The 20,996-nt window shown below is 61.5% G+C and overlaps 2 protein-coding genes across 7 annotated transcripts in view; one reads left to right on the top strand and one right to left on the bottom strand.

Annotated features, from left to right (window-relative positions):
* The window catches only part of PTPRN2 (protein tyrosine phosphatase receptor type N2), an 809,741-nt gene extending 794,862 nt beyond the window's left edge, over positions 1-14,879 (top strand). For all 5 annotated transcript variants that reach the window (XM_045496335.1, XM_045496337.1, XM_045496333.1 and 2 more), the window contains 2 exons: positions 11,611-11,684; positions 13,315-14,879. In XM_045496335.1, the coding sequence (XP_045352291.1) occupies positions 11,611-11,684; positions 13,315-13,386 (146 nt within the window). In that variant the 3' untranslated portion in view covers positions 13,387-14,879. The remainder of the gene's footprint in view (positions 1-11,610; positions 11,685-13,314) is intronic.
* Positions 14,880-15,566: 687 nt separating this feature from the next.
* LOC123607188 lies at positions 15,567-18,658 on the bottom strand. 2 transcript variants are annotated; one of them, XM_045496339.1, is made up of 3 exons: positions 16,478-18,658; positions 16,142-16,241; positions 15,567-16,039 (listed from the first exon to the last, which is right to left on the bottom strand). In XM_045496339.1, the coding sequence occupies exon 1, from the start codon at positions 18,266-18,268 to the stop codon at positions 17,351-17,353; it is 918 nt and encodes a 305-aa protein (XP_045352295.1). In that variant the 5' UTR covers positions 18,269-18,658; the 3' UTR covers positions 15,567-16,039; positions 16,142-16,241; positions 16,478-17,350. The 2 variants fall into 2 exon arrangements, with proteins under 2 accessions (XP_045352295.1, XP_045352294.1); XM_045496338.1 differs by having other exon boundaries at positions 15,567-16,241.
* Between the last annotated feature and the right edge of the window lie 2,338 nt (positions 18,659-20,996).

Here is a 20,996-nt window from a genome sequence, read left to right as displayed (position 1 = left end):
TGGCCCGGCCTGTCGCGCCCGGGCTGCCTTTGTCTGGCCTGAGAGCCGGAGGCCGCGCCACAGACCTCGCTCGTCAAATGATCAAAGGCCCAAAGCCCGGACACGAAACCTTTCTTCCCATTTCCTTTTCTTCCAAGGAATGAATCGCATGGGGACCAAAGAACGCCTTTCCCAAGCCTTGCCGAGTGCGCCACGCTGACACCGGAGCCCCTGGATCCGGACGGCAGGGCCCGGGGGCGCGTGCGGCCCGGAGCGGAGCCCCGCGCGTTCACACGGGGCCCTCGGAGATTAAGGCCCTTGTCCTCTTCAGGGGCCTTGGAGAATGAGCAAGGCTCGATTCACGTGCTTTCTCCGCCGTCTGGTTTGTTAGCAGGCGGACGACGATGCCCTTTGGAATCAAAGCGAGCGGCCCCCGGCCTCCCCCCACCCCCGACCCGTAAACACCTTCGTCGCGTCCCTGCCGCGCTGCCAGGGCGCTTCCGGCTCCGTCCGTCCGTCTGTCCGTCCGTCTCGCATCAGCATAGCCCAGGGAGCGCGCTCCTCCCGCTCGGGAGACCCCGGCTCGCGTGCAGCCGAGACGTTTTCCGAAGCTGCGCCTTCTCCGCGCGTCAGTGACGTCTCGGCCACGTTTGGGTTTTTTTTCTTGCGATCTTTTAGAGGCATTGTAAGCGCCAGGCGGACGGTGCCTCCCCACGGCCGTATTTGCCGGGTCACCGTGAGGTGGCGGCGGCCGGCTGTGTCACTCGTGCGGGGCCGTGACCGACCCCACCCCCCGAGTGCCCCGCCGCACGGCCCTGAGTGAACACCACGGCCCTCCCGCCCGCCGTGCCCGCGTGTGTGCGGGGAAGCCCGAGTGCGGCACACTCGGCAGGTGTGGACGACTCTTAACTCTTCGCTGTGTGTCCCCCTGGGCCTCGTGTGTGAGCACACACCCTTTGCGTTCATCCGGCCGGTGACAACTACGTTCTCCCGAAAGCGATACGTAATCCGTGTGGGAAACACACAGAGTGTTTTTTAAAAGATCTGTCCCCAACTTTGTTTCTTACGGATCGACACTGAGAGTGGTTATCCCACAACGGCCCTGCGGACTTAACACTTTCATTACCATTTGTCAGGTAAAGACGTTTGGGCTTCCCCCACCCGGGGTCACGCAGCCGCCACGTGACCTAGCCGGGACATGAACCCAGGCTCGTCTGACAGCCCGTGTCCTTGATAACGATGCCCTATGGTTGCCTCTTCCCTGCCCGCAAACAGACCCGCCCCTTTTTTAAAGTCTGCCATGAATTGTCTGGTATAAGGAATACACCCATTACAATGGCTGTTATTTAAAAAAAAAAAAAAAAAAGGTTTTCTCCTATGTTAACTTTTTCTAAGTTTATTCATTTTGAGAGAGAGACACAGACAGTGCAAGCAGTGGAGGGGCAGAGAGAGAGAGAGAGAGAATCCCAAGCAGGCTCCAGGCTCTGAGATGTCAGCACAGGGCCCTATGTGGGGCTCGAACTCACGGACTGTGAGATCACGACCTGAGCCAAAATCAAGAGTCAGACACTTAACTGACTGAGCCACTCAGGCGCCTCCAGACATGCAAACTTTTAACAGCAGGTCAGAGTAGTAGACGGGATACTAGGTTTGGAGACCAAGAGACACGACAGATCACAAAGCTCAGCCAGGCTAGTTGAATAATACCGCCCGCACGAGTGCCTGTGCATCAGGACTCAGTATCTGTCACAAGTAACAATATCAAAATGCCTTTAAAAGTTTTTCCCAACCTTACTGAGATATAGTTGCAATCGAACGTTGTGTAAGTTTCTGGTATACAACGTGGTGAATTGATAAATGTATTTGTTACAAAACGATTACCAAAGTAAGGTTAGTTAGCACCTCCATCGCCCCTCGTGGTTACGATGCTTTTTGTGGTGAGAACATTTAAGGTCGACTCTTCCGGCAACTTTCAACTACGTGATAGTGTTGTCGACTATCAAAATACCTTTCTTAAATAATATCCTGTGGCTCCTTGAACTTTTTTAAACCCAGCAGCCCTCCACTAACCACATGTGCCTACTTAGTGAATTAAAATTCGAAAATCAGTGCCTCTGTCAGGCTGGCCACACATCACGTGCCCAACGCCACACGCGACTCGTGGCTGCCGTGGCGGACGACACAGAGCACCTCCGTCATCGCGGGGAGTCCCGCCGGGCCACGCGGCTCTGGGGAACGGCACTGGTGGGCATCCCCGGGTGCCTCCCACCCTGTCTCTCCCGGCCCCGCGCGCTTCTGCCTCTGTGTCTTCTCCACGAGGCGCCCGCGTGGCATCTCAAGCAGCGGGACCTCAGAGGCCCTGCTGAGCTCTCCCGTCTCGCCGCTGCCCTTCTGGGGCCGAGCGGCCTCTGTGACCGCGAGGCTCGGGCTGCCCCCCGCTGCTGCACCACGGCTCCCCGGCCCCTTTCTGTCACGGGTGCTGGATGCCCCACGGTCACTGCCACCAGGCCACAGTGTCCCTCTCGTGGCAGAGCCACGGAAGCCTCATTTCAACCTGGTATTTACTGAACACCCTGCCAGGCACACTGTCTGGGATGCACGGTGAACAAGGCAGGAAAACCAGGTCACCGTCCCCGAGCTCATCCTCCGTGGAGAGAGACAGACGGCGTGTTCAGCTCGTAGGGGTGGCGAGCGCCACGAGGACCCTCGCCTGGGATGCAGCTTAGGGGTGTGCCTCCCTCCCCCGCCCCCCCCCCCCCGGGCAGAGCCTTGACCAGATCTACGGACTGTGGCCCCCGGAACAGAAGGGGACCTGAGGCCCGTACGTTCTGACACCTTGTTGTAAATCGAGGAAGCAGATTTCAGAGGTTTGGCGACTTCCAGAACCCCTCCGGCTGGCCGGGGCGACACAGATCCCTGGTCTTTCTGCAAACGGCAGAGCCCAGGAGGCTTAGACGACAGAGGGCAGCAGGACCCTCCGAGTCAGGCCTGCGGAGACAGGGTGGTGGGCCTGGGGAGCGGGGGAGCGGGGAAGGGTCTGTTCAGGGCCTGGAAGGGCAGGGTCACTGACTAGGAAGTGACAGGATTGGCTGGAGGAGAGGGGAGGAGGCGTGTGGGAGGGCTGAGCCCACCCTCGCCGTGGGCATGCACGTGGCCACAGACAAGGCCACAGACAATGGCGTGTATCGAGGGGAACGTGTTTGTCTTACGTTTGAAGCATGAAAACGTGAAGAGCTGGTAGAAAACGAATTTCACCGACAGCGTGGCCTCAGCGTGTCTTCACGGGGCAAACGCCTCATCTCCAGCTTCGTGACAATCTCAGGCTGAAAGACGCGTCGGAACGGGGTGGCGGGGGCCTCGCGTGGGCGGCACCGGGCACATGGGGTGGCACAGGGTCGGAGGCCGTGCACAGAGCTGCAGCCCAGACAGGCGGGGGCCCCGTCCGGTCGCAGGTCTCGGGGCTGCGACCCCATCCGCACACACCGTAGGCCAGGCTAATCCAAGGGGAGAACATGTGGTGTCAGGCCTTTGGCAGGAGCGGGTGCCGTCTGGCCGGGGCAGCGGGGCAGGGGCTGGGACTCTGTCACTCTCAGAGTCCCACGGTCACCCGGACTGAGTCGGACAGGACCCGCTGTGCTGAGCGTTGCCGGTGGAACAGACCCCTCGCGGTCCCCTTTCCATGAGGCCCAGGGGAGTCCACGGAAGAGGGTCCCGATGCTTCGCCGTCAGCGGGAGCCCAGCCAGGCCTCGGGCTCCAGGGCAGGGCCTGCCGCGTGGCCGACTCTCTGAGCAGAAATCGCCCTGAGGGCTGAGCGGCGGCTGCCAGGCCCACTTGTGAGCCGCGGAGGGCCAGTCGCCTAAAGGACTCGTTCCTCCGTTCGGGGGCAGCCTGGCTGGCCTCTGTGTCCCAACCTCACAGAAGGTCAGGAGGACCCGCTTGGAGCCACGGACTCAGGAACACGAGCCCGCGGCGACTCTGGTGCCTCGGCGGGGCGGGGCTTGGGGGTCCCGCTGCCGTCCTAGGACCCACCCCCACGGAGTCACCACATGGGCCTTTCTCTGGGCCGCGTGGGACCTCGTCCAGGGGGCTCCCGCGTCCCCCGCTGCCTCTGCATCTCCTTCCTGCCCTGAGCCCACGGTACCTGCTCCTGGGGCGGGTGTGAGAGGCAGCGGGACCTGGCAGGGCAGGGTCCCTGGGATCCCCGGGGCGCTGGGCCGTCCCCCCACCCGTCCCTGTTCACGCCTAACGACCAGCACGCTCACCTCCACCCGGGTGCCCGGCCCGCGTGCCCCACTGGGAGCCCCACGACCTCCAGCAGTACAAAGGGCGGTGGCCTTGCAGTGACCTTGCACGCGACCGAGCCCTGGTTCTGTCTGACTTACAGTTTTTATAAAAATGTGGAAGGATCTGTTTCTCCTGAAAAATGACTCGGAATTTGCTTTTTAAAAAACACGAGAAAGGGGTGCCTGGGTGGCTCAGCCGGTTGGGCGTCTGACTTAGGCTCAGGTCATACATAATCTCTCAGTTTGTGGGTTCGAGCCCCGCATGGGGCTCTGTGCTGACAGCTCGGAGCCTGGGGCCTGCTTCAGGTTCGGTGTCTCCCTCTCTCTCTGCCCCTACCCTGCTTATGCTCGCTCGCTCGCTCTCTCTCTTCCTCAAAAACAAAACTAAATAGAAATAAAACACATGAAAAATATTTTGGGGGTGGGTTCTGGCATACTTGATTCTCAGGTGAATAGGATGCAGATTCGGCTCCTTTGATCTGGCAATTCCCCTCCAAAGTCAGCAGAAATCCTCCCCGATTTTCACCCCCCCCACCGCCTCACCCCCCCACCCCTACATCACCCCCCACCTCACCCCCCACCCCTCCTTGCCTGCCATCCACACCCCGGCCCCCCACCCCGCCTCACCCACACCCCCCACCCCGGCCCCCCACCCCAGCCTCACCCCCCCCCCCGACCCCGGCCCATCCCCGCCTCACCACCCCCCGACCCCGGCCCATCCCCGCCTCACCCCCCCCCCGACCCCGGCCCATACCCGCCTCACCCCCAACCCCCACCCTGGCCCCCCAACCCCGCCTCACCCACACCCCCCACCCCCGCCCCCCACCCCAGCCTCACCCCCCCCCGACCCCGGCCCATCCCCGCCTCACCCCCCCCCCCCCGACCCCGGCCCATCCCTGCCTCACCCCCAACCCCCACCCTGGCCCCCCAACCCCGCCTCACCCACACCCCCCACCCCGGCCCCCCACCCCAGCCTCACCCCCCCCGACCCCGGCCATCCCCACCTCACCCCCCCCCGACCCCGGCCCATCCCCGCCTCACCCCCAACCCCCACCCCGGCCCCCCACCCCAGCCTCACCCCCCCCCCCGACCCCGGCCCATCCCCGCCTCACCCCCCCCCCGACACCGGCCCATCCCCGCCTCACCCCCAACCCCCACCCTGGCCCCCCAACCCCGCCTCACCCACACCCCCCACCCTGGCCCCCCCACCCCCGCCTCAACTCCAACCCCTATGTCACCTACCACCCCTCCTCACCTGCCACCCACACCCCGGCCCCCCACCCCCGCCTCACCCCCACCCCTCACGCCAGCCCCCCACCCCCGCCTCACCTCCAACCCCCACCCCACCCCTGCCTCACCTCCAACCCCTATGTCACCTACCACCCCTCCTCACCTGCCACCCACACCCCGGCCCCCCCACCCCTGCCTCAACCACACCCCCCACCCTGGACCCCCACCCCCGCCTCACCCCCAACCCCCACCCTGGCCCCCCAACCCCGCCTCACCCACACCCCCCACCCTGGCCCCCCCACCCCTGCCTCACCTCCAACCCCTATGTCACCTACCACCCCTCCTCACCTGCCACCCACACCCCGGCCCCCCCACCCCTGCCTCACCCACACCCCCCAACCCGGCCCACCCCCGCCTCACCCCAACACCCACCCCACGCCCGCCTCACCCCCCACCCCTACGTCACCCCCACCTCACTCCCCACCCCTCCTTGCCTGCCATCCACACCCCGGCCCCCCCACCCCTGCCTCACCCCCACTCCCCACCCCAGCCCACCCCCGCCTCACCCCCCCCACCCCTACATCACCCCCCACCCCTCCTTGCCTGCCATCCACACCCCAGCCCCCCCACCCCTGCCTCACCCCCCTCCGACCCCGGCCCATCCCCGCCTCACCCCCAACCCACACCCTACCCGGACTCACCCCCAAACCCCACCCAGGCCCCCCACCCCCGCCTCACCCCCAACCCCCACCCTGGCCCCCCAACCCCGCCTCACCTCCAACCCCCACCCCACCCCTGCCTCACCCCCAACCCCTCTGCCACCCCCCACCCCTCCTCACCTGCCACCCACACCCTGGCCCCCCACCCCTGCCTCACCCCCCACCCTTATGTTACCCCCCACCCCTCCTCACCTGCCACCCACACCCTGGCCCCCCACCCCACCTCACCCCCACCCCTCACCCCAGCCCCCCACCCCCGCCTCACCTCCAACCCCCACCCCACCCCTGCCTCACCCCCCACCCTTATGTTACCCCCCACCCCTCCTCACCTGCCACCCACACCCTGGCCCCCCACCCCTCACCCCAGCCCCCCACCCCCGCCTCACCTCCAACCCCCACCCCACCCCTGCCTCACCCCCCACCCTTATGTTACCCCCCACCCCTCCTCACCTGCCACCCACACCCTGGCCCCCCACCCCACCTCACCCCCACCCCCCACCCCGGCCCCCCCACCCCCGCCTCACCCCCACCCCCAACCCCAGCCCCAGCCCCCCAGCCCCACCTCACCAGGAGCTCTGCCTCCTGGGGCAGCATCTCACCACTTGGCTCCTTTGCTCAGACCCCCCTGGAGCGGAAGCAAGAGCACTTCCTCGTGCAAAGTAACAGTTTTTCCCCCTTGCACACGTGACACACGTGGTCTCTTCTACCTGGAAGAAAACACACTGGACCCCGGCAGGTTGCAAACCTTCTGGGTAAAGACTCTGTAGCAAAACTCATTCACACGTATTCCGCCTCACTAGGTAGCAGGGGGCCGAAAACCGTGTCTGCACACAGCACGGCCCGCGCCCAGGCGTGTGCACCCGACGCTGGCACAAGTGGGCGGGCCACACGACCCCCTGGACCAGGGAGCAAACGCCAGGAGAGAGCAAAGCACCCCGCCACCAACTTGGTTTCCTTTAACCTCAGGTTGATTCCTTCCCTGCAAAAATCAGTTTCCACACTTCAATAAAATGTTTAACGGTTAATGTCTTTTATCTAGAGCTAGAAACCCTTTCCTGTCTTAAAAATGGAGTTAGCTGAAGGGCGCCCGGGTGGCTCAGTCGGTAAAGCGTCCGACTTCAGCTCAGGTCATGATCTCACGATCTCACGGTTCAAGCCCCACGTCGGGCTCTGGGCTGACAGCTCAGAGCCCGGAGCTGCTTCGGATTCTGCGTCTCCCCCTCTCTCTGCCCCTCCCTGACTCACACTCTGTCTCTATCAAAAAATGAATAAGCATTAAGAAAAATTTTAAATACTTTTAAAAATGGATTTAGCTGATATGTAAACTTGGAAACCAGTGGCCCCTGAGTGAACTGGAAACTGGCAGAGATCAGTATTTACTGGACGGTGCCCTGGGGGAGTCAGTGGACCATGCAGGGCCGCAGGGAAGACGGTCCGGACAGGGAGTGGGGGGTGGCCCTGGGTCCCGGGGCGGGCAGGGGGGGGGGGCGGTGCACCTGCAGAGCCGCCTTGAATGGGGTCTTCAGGGAGCACCCCGGTGTTGGGGTCATGATGCTTTCAGACAGAAAACACTGGAAACCAGTCTGCATCCCTGCCGGTCTTGTCTTGGGTGTGCGATTCTTTTTGTAGGTTATGATTCTTTGACTAATTATAGGCTTTTGGACGTGAGCACCACACCCAATAGTCTGTTCCCCTAGAATGTAACATGTTGTCAGCAAAATGAAATGTTTAAACAGAGGGTCCCCTTTTCAATGCACTAGAGGGAGCTTCCCTGATTTGGGAGGATTTAAATAAACCTCTTAGCCTTCAGTAAAGCCTTTCATAAAGTAGCAAAGGACCCACACACCCTCTCCACCCTCTGACCCTCACGGATCTGTTTATAAATGCAGATTCTGTGTTCCGTGCACCGCGAGGCCCCACTGCACGTGGGAGCCACTGGACAGGGCGTGGCGGCTGCTCCCACCGCGTCCCCTTGTGTCTCCACTGCTCAGGACGGACCACGGACGTGAGTTCTGCAAACTTCTCCCTCTGCTCACGTTGCCAATAACTAATAGCCTTATCCTAACAAGCGAGGGGACGTCCGCATCGCCCAGCTGGCTTCACTTAGTAAATCCATCACTTGCCTGAATTTCGTTCTGGACGTTTTTAAGTATCGGTTTGATTTCCTCACTGTCCAACTCTGGCTCCAGGAAAAGTGGGCTCCTGAGCCAGTCCCTGGCCGCTTCCTCATCTCGAACCCCTCCGGGGACAGCCACGTTCTCTCACGTTCTCTCACGAACAGTGGTCCAGAGGGCGTCACGATGTAATAAAACTAGAAAGTTTATTCGTACATCCATCCAGGGATCCTGCAGGCTTGGGACAGCCGCCCGGGAGGGAGGGCCGCACGTGCGACCAGAGGCAGCACTGGGCCACGTCGCGTGTCCCCAGCCCGTGCCGGCGGCTTCCAGGCAGGGACGGCCTCCATGCAGCCTCAGAATAAAACAGCTGTTGAAAGAGGTTTTCCAACCAGCCTGAAGGACTAAAAGAAAGTGCCCTAAAAAGACACTTTTTATCTAAGTCTGGATCCTACACGAAGCCCTGGGATTTCATTTCGGAAGGACCTGCCCCCCGCACCGGATGCTTCTGAAATCCAGGACCCGTGGTCAGAAGGCGAGCGGTTGCAGAAGGGAGGGGCCCTGCGCGAGCCTGGAGGCCAGCGTGGGATATCACCGAGCAGAAGTACTTGTCTCCCGGAGCGCCCGGGATCTGCGAAGCACCATTCGCGCGCGTCTGGAGTGCCGTGGCTCCTGTGAGTTACGACGTGGCCGGACCCCGCAGGGCACCCCCCCCCCCCCCCAGCGCTCTGTGCCAGCCTGAGACCCCACCCACACCGGCAGGGAGCCCCGGACTGGGGAAGGGGAACGCAGCGAGTGCCCGGGCCGTGGCCGCACCTGTGGGACCCATCCCGGCACAGCCCTGAGCACCGGGCTCTGCTGCCGACCCGCCCGGCGGGAGGACGGACGTGCCACGCGTGGGGCGGGACACATTCGTCTCCCCCTCACTCGCCCCCCCCGCGTCGGGTTTAACCTTCTGAGGGCAAGCTTGTTTCTTGAAGAAGCCAGTTTCTGTGCGCGGCTGTCCCTGTGACTCGCGAGCGGGCCCTGAGGGCAGGGCGCTCCAGTGGGGAGGCGACGAGAGGCAGCGGCTCCTGGAGCCCCGGCGACCGGGAGCCACCACACACCGTGGCCGTGGCCGGGCCCCCCCCCCCACTTCCTCTCTCCTCCTTCCCCCCTTTCGGTAGCAGGGCAGACTCCTCCTTTGTTTCAGAGGGTCTCAGACTCACGGATTCCCTTTAAACCAAGACTGTTTGTTGTGGCCTCGTCGGCTTCCAAAAACTATAACCCTCGAGGCCAGCTGACCAGCACGCCCAGAACTTGACCCCTGTCTTGTCCTTGAGTGGGTTTCTCAGTGGACCCGACTGCCGAGCTCCCTGGGGGACGTCTGGCTGGTCCAGAAGGGGAATTTCTTCCCCTTCCTATAAAGGCCCTGATTTAAGACATGGGGGAGCTCACAGTGTCCCAATAGGACGGTCCTCACCTGGCAGCTTGGTTCCCATAAGGCGGCCGCATTGACTAGGAGCTCCCGACGCGCCCAGCACTGTCCCTCCAGCCCTAGAGATCATGGGGCACCTGGGTGGCTCAGTCCGATAAGCATCCGACTTCAGCTCAGGTCATGATCTCACGGTTCATGGGTTCGAGTCCCGAGTCGGGTCCTGTGCTGACAGCTCGGAGCCTGAGGCCTGCTTCGGATTCTGTGTCTCCCTCGCGCTCTGCCCCTCCCCCACTCTCTCTTTCTCTCTCTCTCTCTCTCAAAAATACATAAACATTAAAAACAGAGAGAGAGAGAGAGATGTGAACATTCCTGTCGTGTCTGCTCAAGGACAGGGAAGGGGAGACTGGGGTCATGGACGTGGCCGGCCTCAGTGCCGGCCGAGCGGTGCCCCCAGCCCCCGGGCTCCTGGTCTGGGGGACACACGGCCGGGTTGTCCAGACTTCCTGCTGCTCCCCTGTGTGCAGCTACGTTTGCTTTGGACGTGTTTCCTCCCAGCCCCTCCCCTGCCCATCTTTCTCCCTCGATGCCCATCGCTCCTGCTGTCCGTAAGCCACAGAACCACAGGACTCGAAACATTCTAACAATCTTAGAAGCTTTCAAACTCGTTCTCCTGGCTCTGTGCCTCAGGGGACTGATGTGCACACTTGGGGGGTGCAGACAGAGAAGGGCCTGGAGACGCGGGGCCTCTCGGCCCATCCGCCCGATGCCATCTGGCTGCCGACGGTCGTGGCCACCTGCTCCGTGCGACCGGGCATGAGCTGTCGCGTGGCGGGGGCCCTGGTGACGAGGTGCTGCTGGCAACATCGCACCTGCTTGGGGTTCGGCGCGTGGCTCCGAGGCCACCTGGGAGGTGACGGCTGCTCCCCTGCCCACGGTTTGCATTTGTGTAAAATGCTTCTTAAACCGTTAAGAAGCTTGCGGGCCTGAGAGCCGGCACTGTTCTCTATCTACTAGAAGTAGAAAAACAAGAATACATGTTGAATTAACAATTAACAATAATGTCGGGCGCCTGGGTGGCTCAGTCAGTTGAGCGTCCGACTTCGGCTTTCGGTTCATGAGTTCGAGCCCCACGTCAGGCTCTGTGCTGATGGCTTGGAGCCTGGAGCTGCTTCAGATTCTGTGTCTCCCTCTCTCTCTGCCCCTCCCCTGTTCATGCTCTGTCTCTCTCTCTCAAGAATAAATAAACATCAAAAAACAACAACAACAATAAGGTCAAAATTTCAAACTCCAACGGTATTATTTCTGTGAAGCCCGGATCACCTGGCTCGAGACAGATGCTGTCTGTGGGGAGGGGCCTCTCCGCGAAAGTCCGGCCAGTGAATACAGCCAGGGCCGTCTCTGCCTTTTCTCACCGTTTGGAACCCTCGCTGGGAGCTCCACATATAAAAGCCAATATTCAGATGGATGGGATTTATTAGTCTCATCTTTCGTTACGTGAAATAAAAAAGATCCTATGCAATTGAAATTAAAGCTTATATACTTTCTATTTCTAAAACATTCTTTAAAATGCCACACACAAAAATCACATTTTAGTTTCTAATAGTGATGTGGCTGTTGCAAGTATCTTTCTGGGCTTCCGACAGCAATTTTTTAGCCCGGCTTTCTTGAATCAATGCTAATGAAAACCGCCTTGCCTTATTTTTCTCTGAGCACCGAAATCGCAGCTGCCTGCCAGGCCTGCTGAGGAATGAGTGTAATCATTTTCAATTGGCCTCTGAGCCCGAAGGGCCTGATGCAGGAGAGTGACCGCGGAGCGCGGCTCATCTCGTCTGAACTCAGCCCGATTTGTGTTTGTTGTTTCTTGCAGGCGCTAAGGAGATTGATATCGCCGCGACCCTGGAGCACTTGAGGGACCAGAGACCGGGCATGGTCCAGACAAAGGTACTGTGGGCCAGCCCTCGGGCGTCTTTCCGCGGTTGTTTCCGAGCGAGGGCAGAGGGGAAGGGGACTGGACGTCTCCCAGGCCGGTCCCAGGCGGGACAGGGGCCCCTCCTCCCAGGAGGGTCAGTCGGGGTCCCAGCGACCGCCGAATCTCAACAGAAAACGATGCAGGCAGCTCTCCAGTGTTTGGAGCCCTCCATGCACCAGATGCAGGGGAAGGGGAGAACATCACATTTTTATAAAAAGATGTCAATGATAGACCCCAGCACCCTTGCAGGAGAATGTTCTAGATTCACTAAACATTCTGCCAGACTCCCCTGCTTCCGGCCCTCAGAACCACGGCTCTGTTGTGTGGTCGTCACATGTCTCCCGGGTGCGCTGGGGTCCTCCAGCGCCTCAGCGTGGCTGATTTGCACACTTACCGAAAAGGCCACGTCTGCAGCAAAAGGCAGAAAGACAGGGCTGCTCCCGAGTTGGAAGTGCGGTGAAGACGACGGTCCGTTCCGTTGGCGCTCGGAGACACCCGTGTCCGGCAGCAGCAGGAGCTCCCACGCCTGTTCCGTGGGAGCCCTGAAGTTGCCAAGTACAGAATCTCCTCTTTGCCAAGGTCGTCCTCACTCTCAGAGGCTACGAGCCTCCACCAAAGACCCAGAGTCCGTAAAAGATGCCCTTGCAAAACTGCTTCTTTGCACCCAAGAGGACTTGAAGTTGTAAACGGCACTCATGAAATGGAGGTGGCCCGAGGCCCAGAGGAGTGTGCTCTGTGCCTTGGGGTGACGGTTCCGGGACTGCAGGGAGTTTCCCCTGCCTCCTGGGGTCCCGCCGTTTCCCCCAGAAAGTGCCAGAAGTCCCCAAGCCCCTGTTCTGTCTGAATGTTACTGTGGAAATCAAACGTGACACAAGGTCTGAGCTGGGTGGGGGAGAGGCCCTGGGTGGGGGAGAGGCTCTAAATCCCAAGCGCTCTGGGGAGAACCGAGAAGCCACGAGGCTGTAAGACTAAGCTGAACACATTGTGAGCTAGAGGATTTCTTAAAATACCTCAACAGGGCCACCTGGCTGGTTCTTCATGGCCAAAGTCAACCCCAAGCACTGAGGCAAATGTAGCTTAATGCTCCTACAGAACCACAAACCTGCCCTCCACGGAACCAGGAGCCTCGTAAAGACTCCCGAACTGCCCCGGCCGTGCCCCCCGCCCCCCAGCGGCACCTGCCCCAGCCGGGGACCTCCACCCAGGTGCCAGCACCATGCACGCTCGGCCCCCGTCCCTCTGTGGCCCCCGGGAACGTGACGAGACCCTCATGTGATCAGCGTGAAGAGACCTTATCAGTCACAGCACACTTCGTTTTCCTAGGGGTTTTTTTTATCTGAAATTCTGAAATGATTTCAGATCTGCAGAACGCTTGCAGAAATAGAAATTCCCGTGTGCCCCCACTCGGCTCCCCCTGCCAGCACCTTCCGTAAGCACCGTGCGGCGATCGAGGCCGGGCAGCCGAGGCCGGCGTCAGGATCCCGCACACCTCTCCTTTCTATGCACAGATGCGACCTTCCTGCAGAATAACACCAGAGCTGAGGGCTGGAGTCCAGAGGAGAGCGGCCCCACTCACGGCTTCCCCCGCTTTTGTCCTCCCAGGGCCAGTTCGAGTTTGCGCTGACGGCCGTGGCGGAGGAGGTCAACGCTATCCTCAGGGCCCTCCCGCAGTGAGCCGCGGGGACGGAGGGGCCCCGGGCCGGGAGGCGCCCGCACCCCGAACGACACAACTGCCTGGTCGGGGCAGTTTACCGGTTAAAATGCGCATTTTCCTTCAACCAAATCACAGTAAGCAGAGATCGGTGGAATCACGCGATTACAGGGGGCAATCACTTTATCCGGTTTCACTTTCCTGAAAGAAAACCCTTTTCCTTGAAGCACACGTTCACATTCTTAATTGCAAACAGCGTCATCCTAACGATGCAGCAGGCTTCGCACTCCGCACGGCCTCTGAGGGCTGGCTTGTGACCTGTGAGTCTGGAGGGCGGCCGGCTCTGCAGGGAGGGGGCCCAGGCGACGTGGGCAGGGCAGCAGGCATGGCAGACACACGTGGCGTTTGTCTCTGAGACGCTGTCACCTAGAGGAGCCACTGGCTTCTTCGGGAGTCAGAGCAACAGTTACTAACATTCAGCAGCTTTGGGGCAAATCATAGGAAAATCGTCACCGCATCTCGGTTCTGTTCCCACCCGGGCTGCTTGGCGCCCCCCCGCCCCCACTCCAGGGTCCACGGCCCATCTCTACCACCCACCCCCAGGGGCCGGCAGGGGCCTCCAGGGGCAACCGCCTTCCCGCCTGGGGAGCCACACTTTCAACTTCAAAATACGGATTCACACGTCGCAACAGCAGGTGCAGCTAAAGAGCACTCTCCCCCGGGACAGCCGGAATCTGGGAACGGCCTGGCAGGTCCCAAGCGCCCGGTCCCCGAGGAGCGCTCTAGCCCCCCAGCAGGCCCCCGTTCCCCCCTCTCAGGGGATGTCCTGGGCCCTGCCGGCATCCGGAGAGCACCCGAGCACTCGTTCCTAGAAGGACTTGCGGGGAGACGGGCATTTTGATCTGCGTGAGCTCGTAGCAGCAGGGAGCACAGTGGCCGTGCTGGCCGCAGGCCCCCTGGTCGTCAGCCCCCCGTCGCCTAGGTCGGACCCTCGTGTGACACACACGGGCGTCCAGAGGCCATCCGGACTTGCCGGAATAGCACTTGACCGTGAGGTCTGCCACCGCCCGCCCCCGGAAACGGGGCTCATCTCGCTGAACTTGGAACGATGGAATCCAAGAAGGGGCGCAGACAGCTCCACACTGTTGGGCTCCATCTAGGATTCGGTGTGAGCGCATCCCCGGGCCCCCCCACGCCCTGCTTCGCGCACACCGCCCTTTCCGTCCCAATGGACACTGCATCCCAGAAACGGTCGCCCTGGGAGAGCCGCCTCTGGCTGGGGAGGAAGACGCCAACACCGTTGTGTCTGTAAGTGGTCCCATCCTGTCGTCCACTGCAGTAGATCCGTGATGTGTTTGCCTGTCTGGAATCTCAATAATGAATAGAAATCAATTTATCTGAATATAGAAAGCATATACCTACTTGTAATTTCTAACTCTTATGTTTCAAGAGAAATCCTCCCGTGCGAGATATATAAATATATTTAACGGTGTCAGATTAAACTTTTGATTTCACATTTGAATGGTCTTTATTTGGGGAGGAGGGAGCCACCTCCCTCGCTCCGGCTCCGGACGTGAGGGCACGCAGGTTGCCGAGAGCAGGCGGGGGCCCTTCCCAGAATTCCACACCATGTTTGCAGGGCCCAACGTGCACTAAAGAACAGAACATCTGGGAGGGTTCCCTCGCGCGCAGTGAGGGGCGAGGGAAGGCCCCACCTTCCAGGAGGCTCTGAATTCACCCACCGGGACGCCCACCCCTCCCCCAGTGGCCTCCTCAGACCGTGTCTGGGGTGGTCCTAACGCCACTTGTCAACACTGGGGGCTTCACCGCCAAGTGATTCGGGGATGCGTTTTTATGAAATGGTCGCTTGAGACCACGGGTTGTTTTTGGTTTTTTTTTTAGATGTTAGATGTCATCTCACAGAAAGAAAACGAAAGTGCCACCTTCCGCATGCAATTCTAGAACCTGATTAAATTCGGGAAACACACAACGGCTCGTAACAGTGACACAGTAAATCTCCGTGTATTGGAACTCTGTTCATCGTGCTCCCTTGGAAATACACACGCGTGTGCTCACACACACACCTTCTGGTAAAGTCCTGGGAATGTGAGGGTTCTGGGGTTCCAGCCCGGCCCCTCCTGCCGTGCTCCGCGCTGCCCCCGCCCCGCCCTCACCCCTCCCCCCCTCCCAGGGCCAGCTGCAACTGCCCTTACTCGGACCCACTTAGCCCCGACCCCAGGTGGCTGGGACGGGGTCAGCGCCGAGACACTTTGCCATCCTCCTCCGAAGCCCCCAGGGTCACGGAGACCAGCACAGCCCTGTCCACTGACACCGAGCCCGCCTGCCACCGCGCCTGTCCTCGGCCGAGCCCCCGGAGGCCCGAGCACAGCGCCCGGGCGTCGGGGCAGGGGTATCGGCCTCCCGTGTCCCAGGTGGACACGCGGGTCCCAGTGCTGCGCCCCGAACCAGGCTCGCCTGCACCAGCTGGGGCCCAAGGTTTGGGTGGTGCGAACAGGGCCCACCGACGAGGCTGTGTTTTTCCCAGACCGTTACCTCCATACTTGCAAAGGGCTGGCTAGCGTGCCCTCCGCTCTGTCAGCTGGCTCGCTCACTCTCCCTCTGCTGTTCCCTCCGTGGAGAAATGACCGCGATATTATCCGTGGTCTGTGTTGTGTGCTTTGTTAACCGAGTAGAACGCTAATAAAACCTTCCTAATTAGTGGAATAGACATTAATTCAAAGATGCTTATTGGAATAGAAAATGAGAATTTGATTATACCTCCGTTCCTAAACCGTGGCTGGTTTCCTTCTATTCAGGGTATGTGTTCAGGAACTGGCCTTAGCTGCTTCTTAGACAAGTGCTGAATGTCACTTGCTTTCTTTTATTTTATTTTTTTTTCTTTTTCCAACATTTATTTATTTTTGGGACAGAGAGAGACAGAGCATGAACGGGGGAGGGGCAGAGAGAGAGGGAGACACAGAATCGGAAACAGGCTCCAGGCTCTGAGCCATCAGCCCAGAGCCCGACGCGGGGCTCGAACTCCCGGACCGCGAGATCGTGACCTGGCTGAAGTCGGACGCTTAACCGACTGCGCCACCCAGGCGCCCCAATCACTTGCTTTCTACAGTGGCTGCAGGTGGGAAAGAGTGTCCTTGTCTTTCTGGACTAGGGGTCAGCGTCTCCCAGCCTGGTGCTCTGGCCGGGGGAGGGACGAGTGGCCCAGTGCCCCGGGGCTGGGGGGGGCTAGACAAGGGCAGCAGGTCCCCAGCCCTTCAGAGTGTGCAGTGTGGCCCCGGTGCTTCCCCACACAGCCACTCACAAGCACCGTCCCCACTCGGGGAGAAGCTGCTTGCGTCCAGCCGCGGTAGGTTTGGGGAACAGCCGGGTACAGCGGGCTGGGCTGGGCCGCGGACGCTGCAGGGCTCAGCGGATCTGTGGAGACACTCCACCGCCTGGAAGCTTCCAGAATCCGTCCTGCACCTGCTCCAGGGACGCCGAGGGCTCCCGGGGTTGCTTCTGGCTCTGAAAGCAGCCCGGGTCTCAGGCAGGAGGGGGTGGGCTCTCAGGATAAAGGAGACAGAAGGCAGGAAGGAGCCCTCAGCTCTGCTATCCCATCTGAAATGTCACTTTCAAGGCCCTCACCTCCCTCTTCCCGCTCTCCACCCTGCTCTCGCTGTCTGTTTCTCAGTCTCTCTCTTCTCCCTCCTGGGGCGTCTACTTTGAAGGAATAACTTACACGTGTCTTCTGGTTTGGATTTTTTAAAAAGTAGACCCACGAGTGTGGGGCTGTCCTGCTGTTTTAGGACCGCATGCTTCCTGTGGGGTGGAGGCCGACGAAGGAGTCAAGAGACGATGCAGATTGTGCCCGTGGCCCACGTGGCAGGTGCCGCGGGCCTGGCTGACCCCCTGTAGGGCACTGGACCCCGAGGCTGGCTCATGCCAGGACCCACAGGAGCCAGAGCCCCCTCCGCGGCTGACCACATCCCATCAGGGGTCCAAGTGGGTGCAGAGGCCCAACTGGGGCCGCTCTGGGGGGCTGCCTGTGGGGCTGGGGCCTCGGTGAAAACAGCCATGCTGCCCTCCCTCACGTGCCGCAGTAGTGGCCTGAGAGCCACAAGCTGCCACCATCTGCGTCACACCTGACCCAGGCGCCACAACAAACACGCGTGTGTTACTACATGTGGTCATGCACGCACACACACACCCCCGTATGCTCACAGGTGCACAGGGGGCAGGACTTCCTGGGATGACAAATATCCGGAATCTAGAGACTGATCGATCCCTTTGCTTTAAAATCCATCTGAAGCAGGTGACACTGAGCACCACCCAGGGATGCCTCCCCAGGGGCTCCAGTCCCAAAGCCTCCCCGAGGATCCAGGGCCATCCGCCCACCGGCCGTGGGGTTTTCCTGAGAGGGATCCTGCCCCTCGGGTGCCGACCATCCCCACGGCCAATGGCACCCAGCCCGAGACCCGGCCGAAGGTCAGGCCTACTCCCCCGTCTGCAGAGGGACACCTGTGAGTGCCCTGCTCCTGTGGACCCCGAGGCTAGAGCCTGTGGCCCCACAAGGCCCAGCTGTCCCCTTGCAAACAGCCCAGCTCCCGGTTCAGATCTGAGCCACCCTCTCGTGTCTCTGTCATGTCCTGACACAATTATAATCACAGTACAGGAATGACTTGATTGATCAGGTCTCTGGAAACAGCTCTCCCTTCCTCGGGCCACTATTTGGTCAGCCCCAGCCCCCACACCGGCTTCTTGGTGAACGTGGCCACGATCCTGAGGCTTGCTTTCCTTGCCCTCCTGCGCACCACACCAGGGCACACGGCCATCGCCGTCCACTTGTGGGGGACCCCGGGGCAAGGCCACAGCCTCTGTGTCCTCCCCGCAGCCCCTCTGTCCCCACATCCAGGTTGGGGCAGGGGAGCGGCTGAGCAGCAGCTTCCCGCAGCGTCCACAGGGGCCCAGCCACACCCTCGGCCCCGCATTCAGCCCGTGATGCTCACCCTCTCTGCCTCAGCTTCCCCGTCTGTAAAATGGGCTCCACACTCGACTTTGGGGCGAGAACCACACAGGGGCCCGAATCGGGTGGATGCCAGCCCCACTGTACCCAGCCGTTTCTCATCCAGCGTCGTGGCTGACGGCCCTGCGCTCTGCGGAAGGACCCTGTCAACGACACTTGGGATCCACCCAGGTTCTGAGCAAGAAATGCACCAAAGGGGGCAGGACGCCTGGGTGGCTCAGCTGGTTAGGCGTCAACTTCCGCTCCGGTCAGGATCTCACTGTTCGTGAGCTGTTCCAGACCCACGTGGGGCTCCGCGCTGACAGCTCAGAGCCGGCTTCAGATTCTGTGTCTCCCTCTCTCTCTCTCTCTCTCTGCCCCTCCCCTGCTCACACTGTCTCTCAAAAATAAAATAAACATAAAAAATTAAAAGAAGAAGAAGAAAAGAAATCAATCAAAGGCAAAGGCGGGAGCCAAAATTTGGCCTTGAACGAGGATGGGGCTCGGGCGGAATACTGAGCTCCAGGGGCCCCGCCCACCACTCCGTACCCCGCCCGCCGCACCGCGAAGACCCCGCCCACCACTCGGTAAGGCCCCGCCTACCGCGCCGCCCCGGCCGGCCACGCCCACCACGCCTCCGGCCACGCCCACCACGCCTCCCGCCTCGCCCGGGTCGCGCGGTCCTCTGTGACCCTCCGCCCGCCTCGACTTGGGTTTATCGACTCCGCAGACTGCTCACTCCTGCCTCCGTGTGCCTCACACGTTCTCCTTTTCTCTCCCCTTTTCTTCTCCAATCGGAAAGGTCAGACTCTGAGCAGTCAGCCCGCCGGGCTCGCCGATAAAACCCGGCGCGGAGCTCTGGCCGCCCCCCGCCCCCACCCCAGCAGGCTCCCCAGGCTCGGGGCGCCCACCCGGCACCGGCCGTGACCGCCCGGGTGGAGCACCGCGGGGCGTGCGCTATCGGGGCCAGGGGGCTCCCTCACGGACGGGGACGGGGACGCCCCCGCGGGCTGTGGTCGTTTCCCGGAGGAACCCGAAGAGGGCAACGGGGTTCACCCAGAGGCAGGGGCTGCTGACGGCGCGGCTCCGCTCTGCCCTGCGTGCTGGACCCAGACACCCGGACCGGCAGAGGGCGGGGTCGGCGGGGGGGGGGGGGTGTGTGTGAGCAGTCAAGGCCACCTTTCCAAAAAGGCCCTGAGGACGGGGCTCCGCACCCACCGCACCCCGCATAGACCCACACCCCCCACATGCCACACACCCCCCCACGTACACACCCTGTGTAGACCCACACACCCCACGCACACACCCACGCGCACACAGAGACACCCCCACCCGCACCCCGCACCCGGCACCCACCTCCCATACACCCCCACACAGACACACACCCCACACAGGGCACGCGTGATGGCACCGTCGTCCCTGCCAGGCGGGTCACCTCAGCCAGCGGGGCCCAGCAGCTCTGGTGCCGCCCCAGTCTTGCCTTGGAGGCCCCCACGGCGGCTGTCACCTCGCTCCGCGGTGTTCCTGTAACTACGTCTCCTAAGTTCAAAGGTGCGTTATTATCGGAAAACACGATCACGGAGAAACCATGAAAATCTCAAGAGTACTGAGCAAGAAACCAGGCTGTTTTGATAAACCCCCAAATTCCGAGATCAGGATCACACGGGACGCGGTGGAAGGCACGGGAGCCCTGACCCCTCCGTGGCTGCAGGGGTTCAGCAACCAGGTCCGGGGTGTGGGACGGGAGGGGACGCAGGGTGCCGGGTGCCTGGCCTGCCGTGAGCCTTTTCTGCAGGCTGCCAGAGGGGCCGAGAGCCCCCCACCCCCACCCCAGGGGCTCCAGGGAGGGGGGAGGCGGGTGGGGAGGACGGCGCGGAAGGTGGGAGGGGGGTGGGCACAGCGGGGCGGCAGACAAGGAGGGTGCCTGTGCGCATCCGCGCGTCTGTGTGTGCGTGCACGTGTGCGCACAGGTGCGTGCATGTGCGAGGGCAGCAGGAGAGGCGGGGCAGAGAGGTCCCCTCCCAGGCCCCGGGGCGGCCAGGGCGGGAGGGTGGAGGTGCCAGCTCTTTCCCTGACCGGCGTGGCAACACCGCCTCACAGAGCCGAGCGCAGTGAGGGGCAGAGGAGGTGGGATTGGCCCCGGCGCTCTGTACCCCCAGACGGTGCTCAGAGGGAGCCCAGCCTCGGTGCTAGCTGTGCCCGGAGAGGACTGGCCCATCGTGTTCAAAGTCTCAGGACGCCCCGAGGAGGAGGCGTCTGAGGCCAGGGCACTTGGGGCATCAGGATCTCTCTATTCACAGCAGCTGCTAACCCTGCAGCGTCCTGCATGGGGCCCACAAGGCCAGGGCTGGATTTCAGCCCCAACTTGTCCCCTCAACCAGAGGCTCTTGTGCAGTGTACGACACGTACAACTGGACTCAAGTGGGAAGAACAGAGGCTGCCGGGCCTGAATATGAGGCTGAACAGCCCTGAATAGGCACGAGGATGTGGCCGGGCAGTGCGGGCACCAAGACTCACCATCTGCCCAAGCTTGGGGCCACTGGGGGGCCCTGTCCAGCTGTAAGGCCATGGGGAGGTTTGGGCTCAAGGCCTACTGGGTCAAGGTCTCCTTGGGGGGTGGGGGGTGGGAATCTG

This window comes from Leopardus geoffroyi, chromosome A2, assembly GCF_018350155.1.
Source record: "Leopardus geoffroyi isolate Oge1 chromosome A2, O.geoffroyi_Oge1_pat1.0, whole genome shotgun sequence".
Lineage (NCBI taxonomy): Eukaryota > Metazoa > Chordata > Mammalia > Carnivora > Felidae > Leopardus > Leopardus geoffroyi.
The sequence above is the reverse complement of the archived record's forward strand: the minus strand, read 5'-3'. Positions and strand labels throughout refer to the sequence as shown.

What these genes read in the sequence shown, in the direction of transcription:
- LOC123607188 (XM_045496338.1), bottom strand. Translation starts at nt 18,268, where the DNA reads ATGTGGGGACAGAGGGGCTGCGGGGAGGACACAGAGGCTGTGGCCTTG.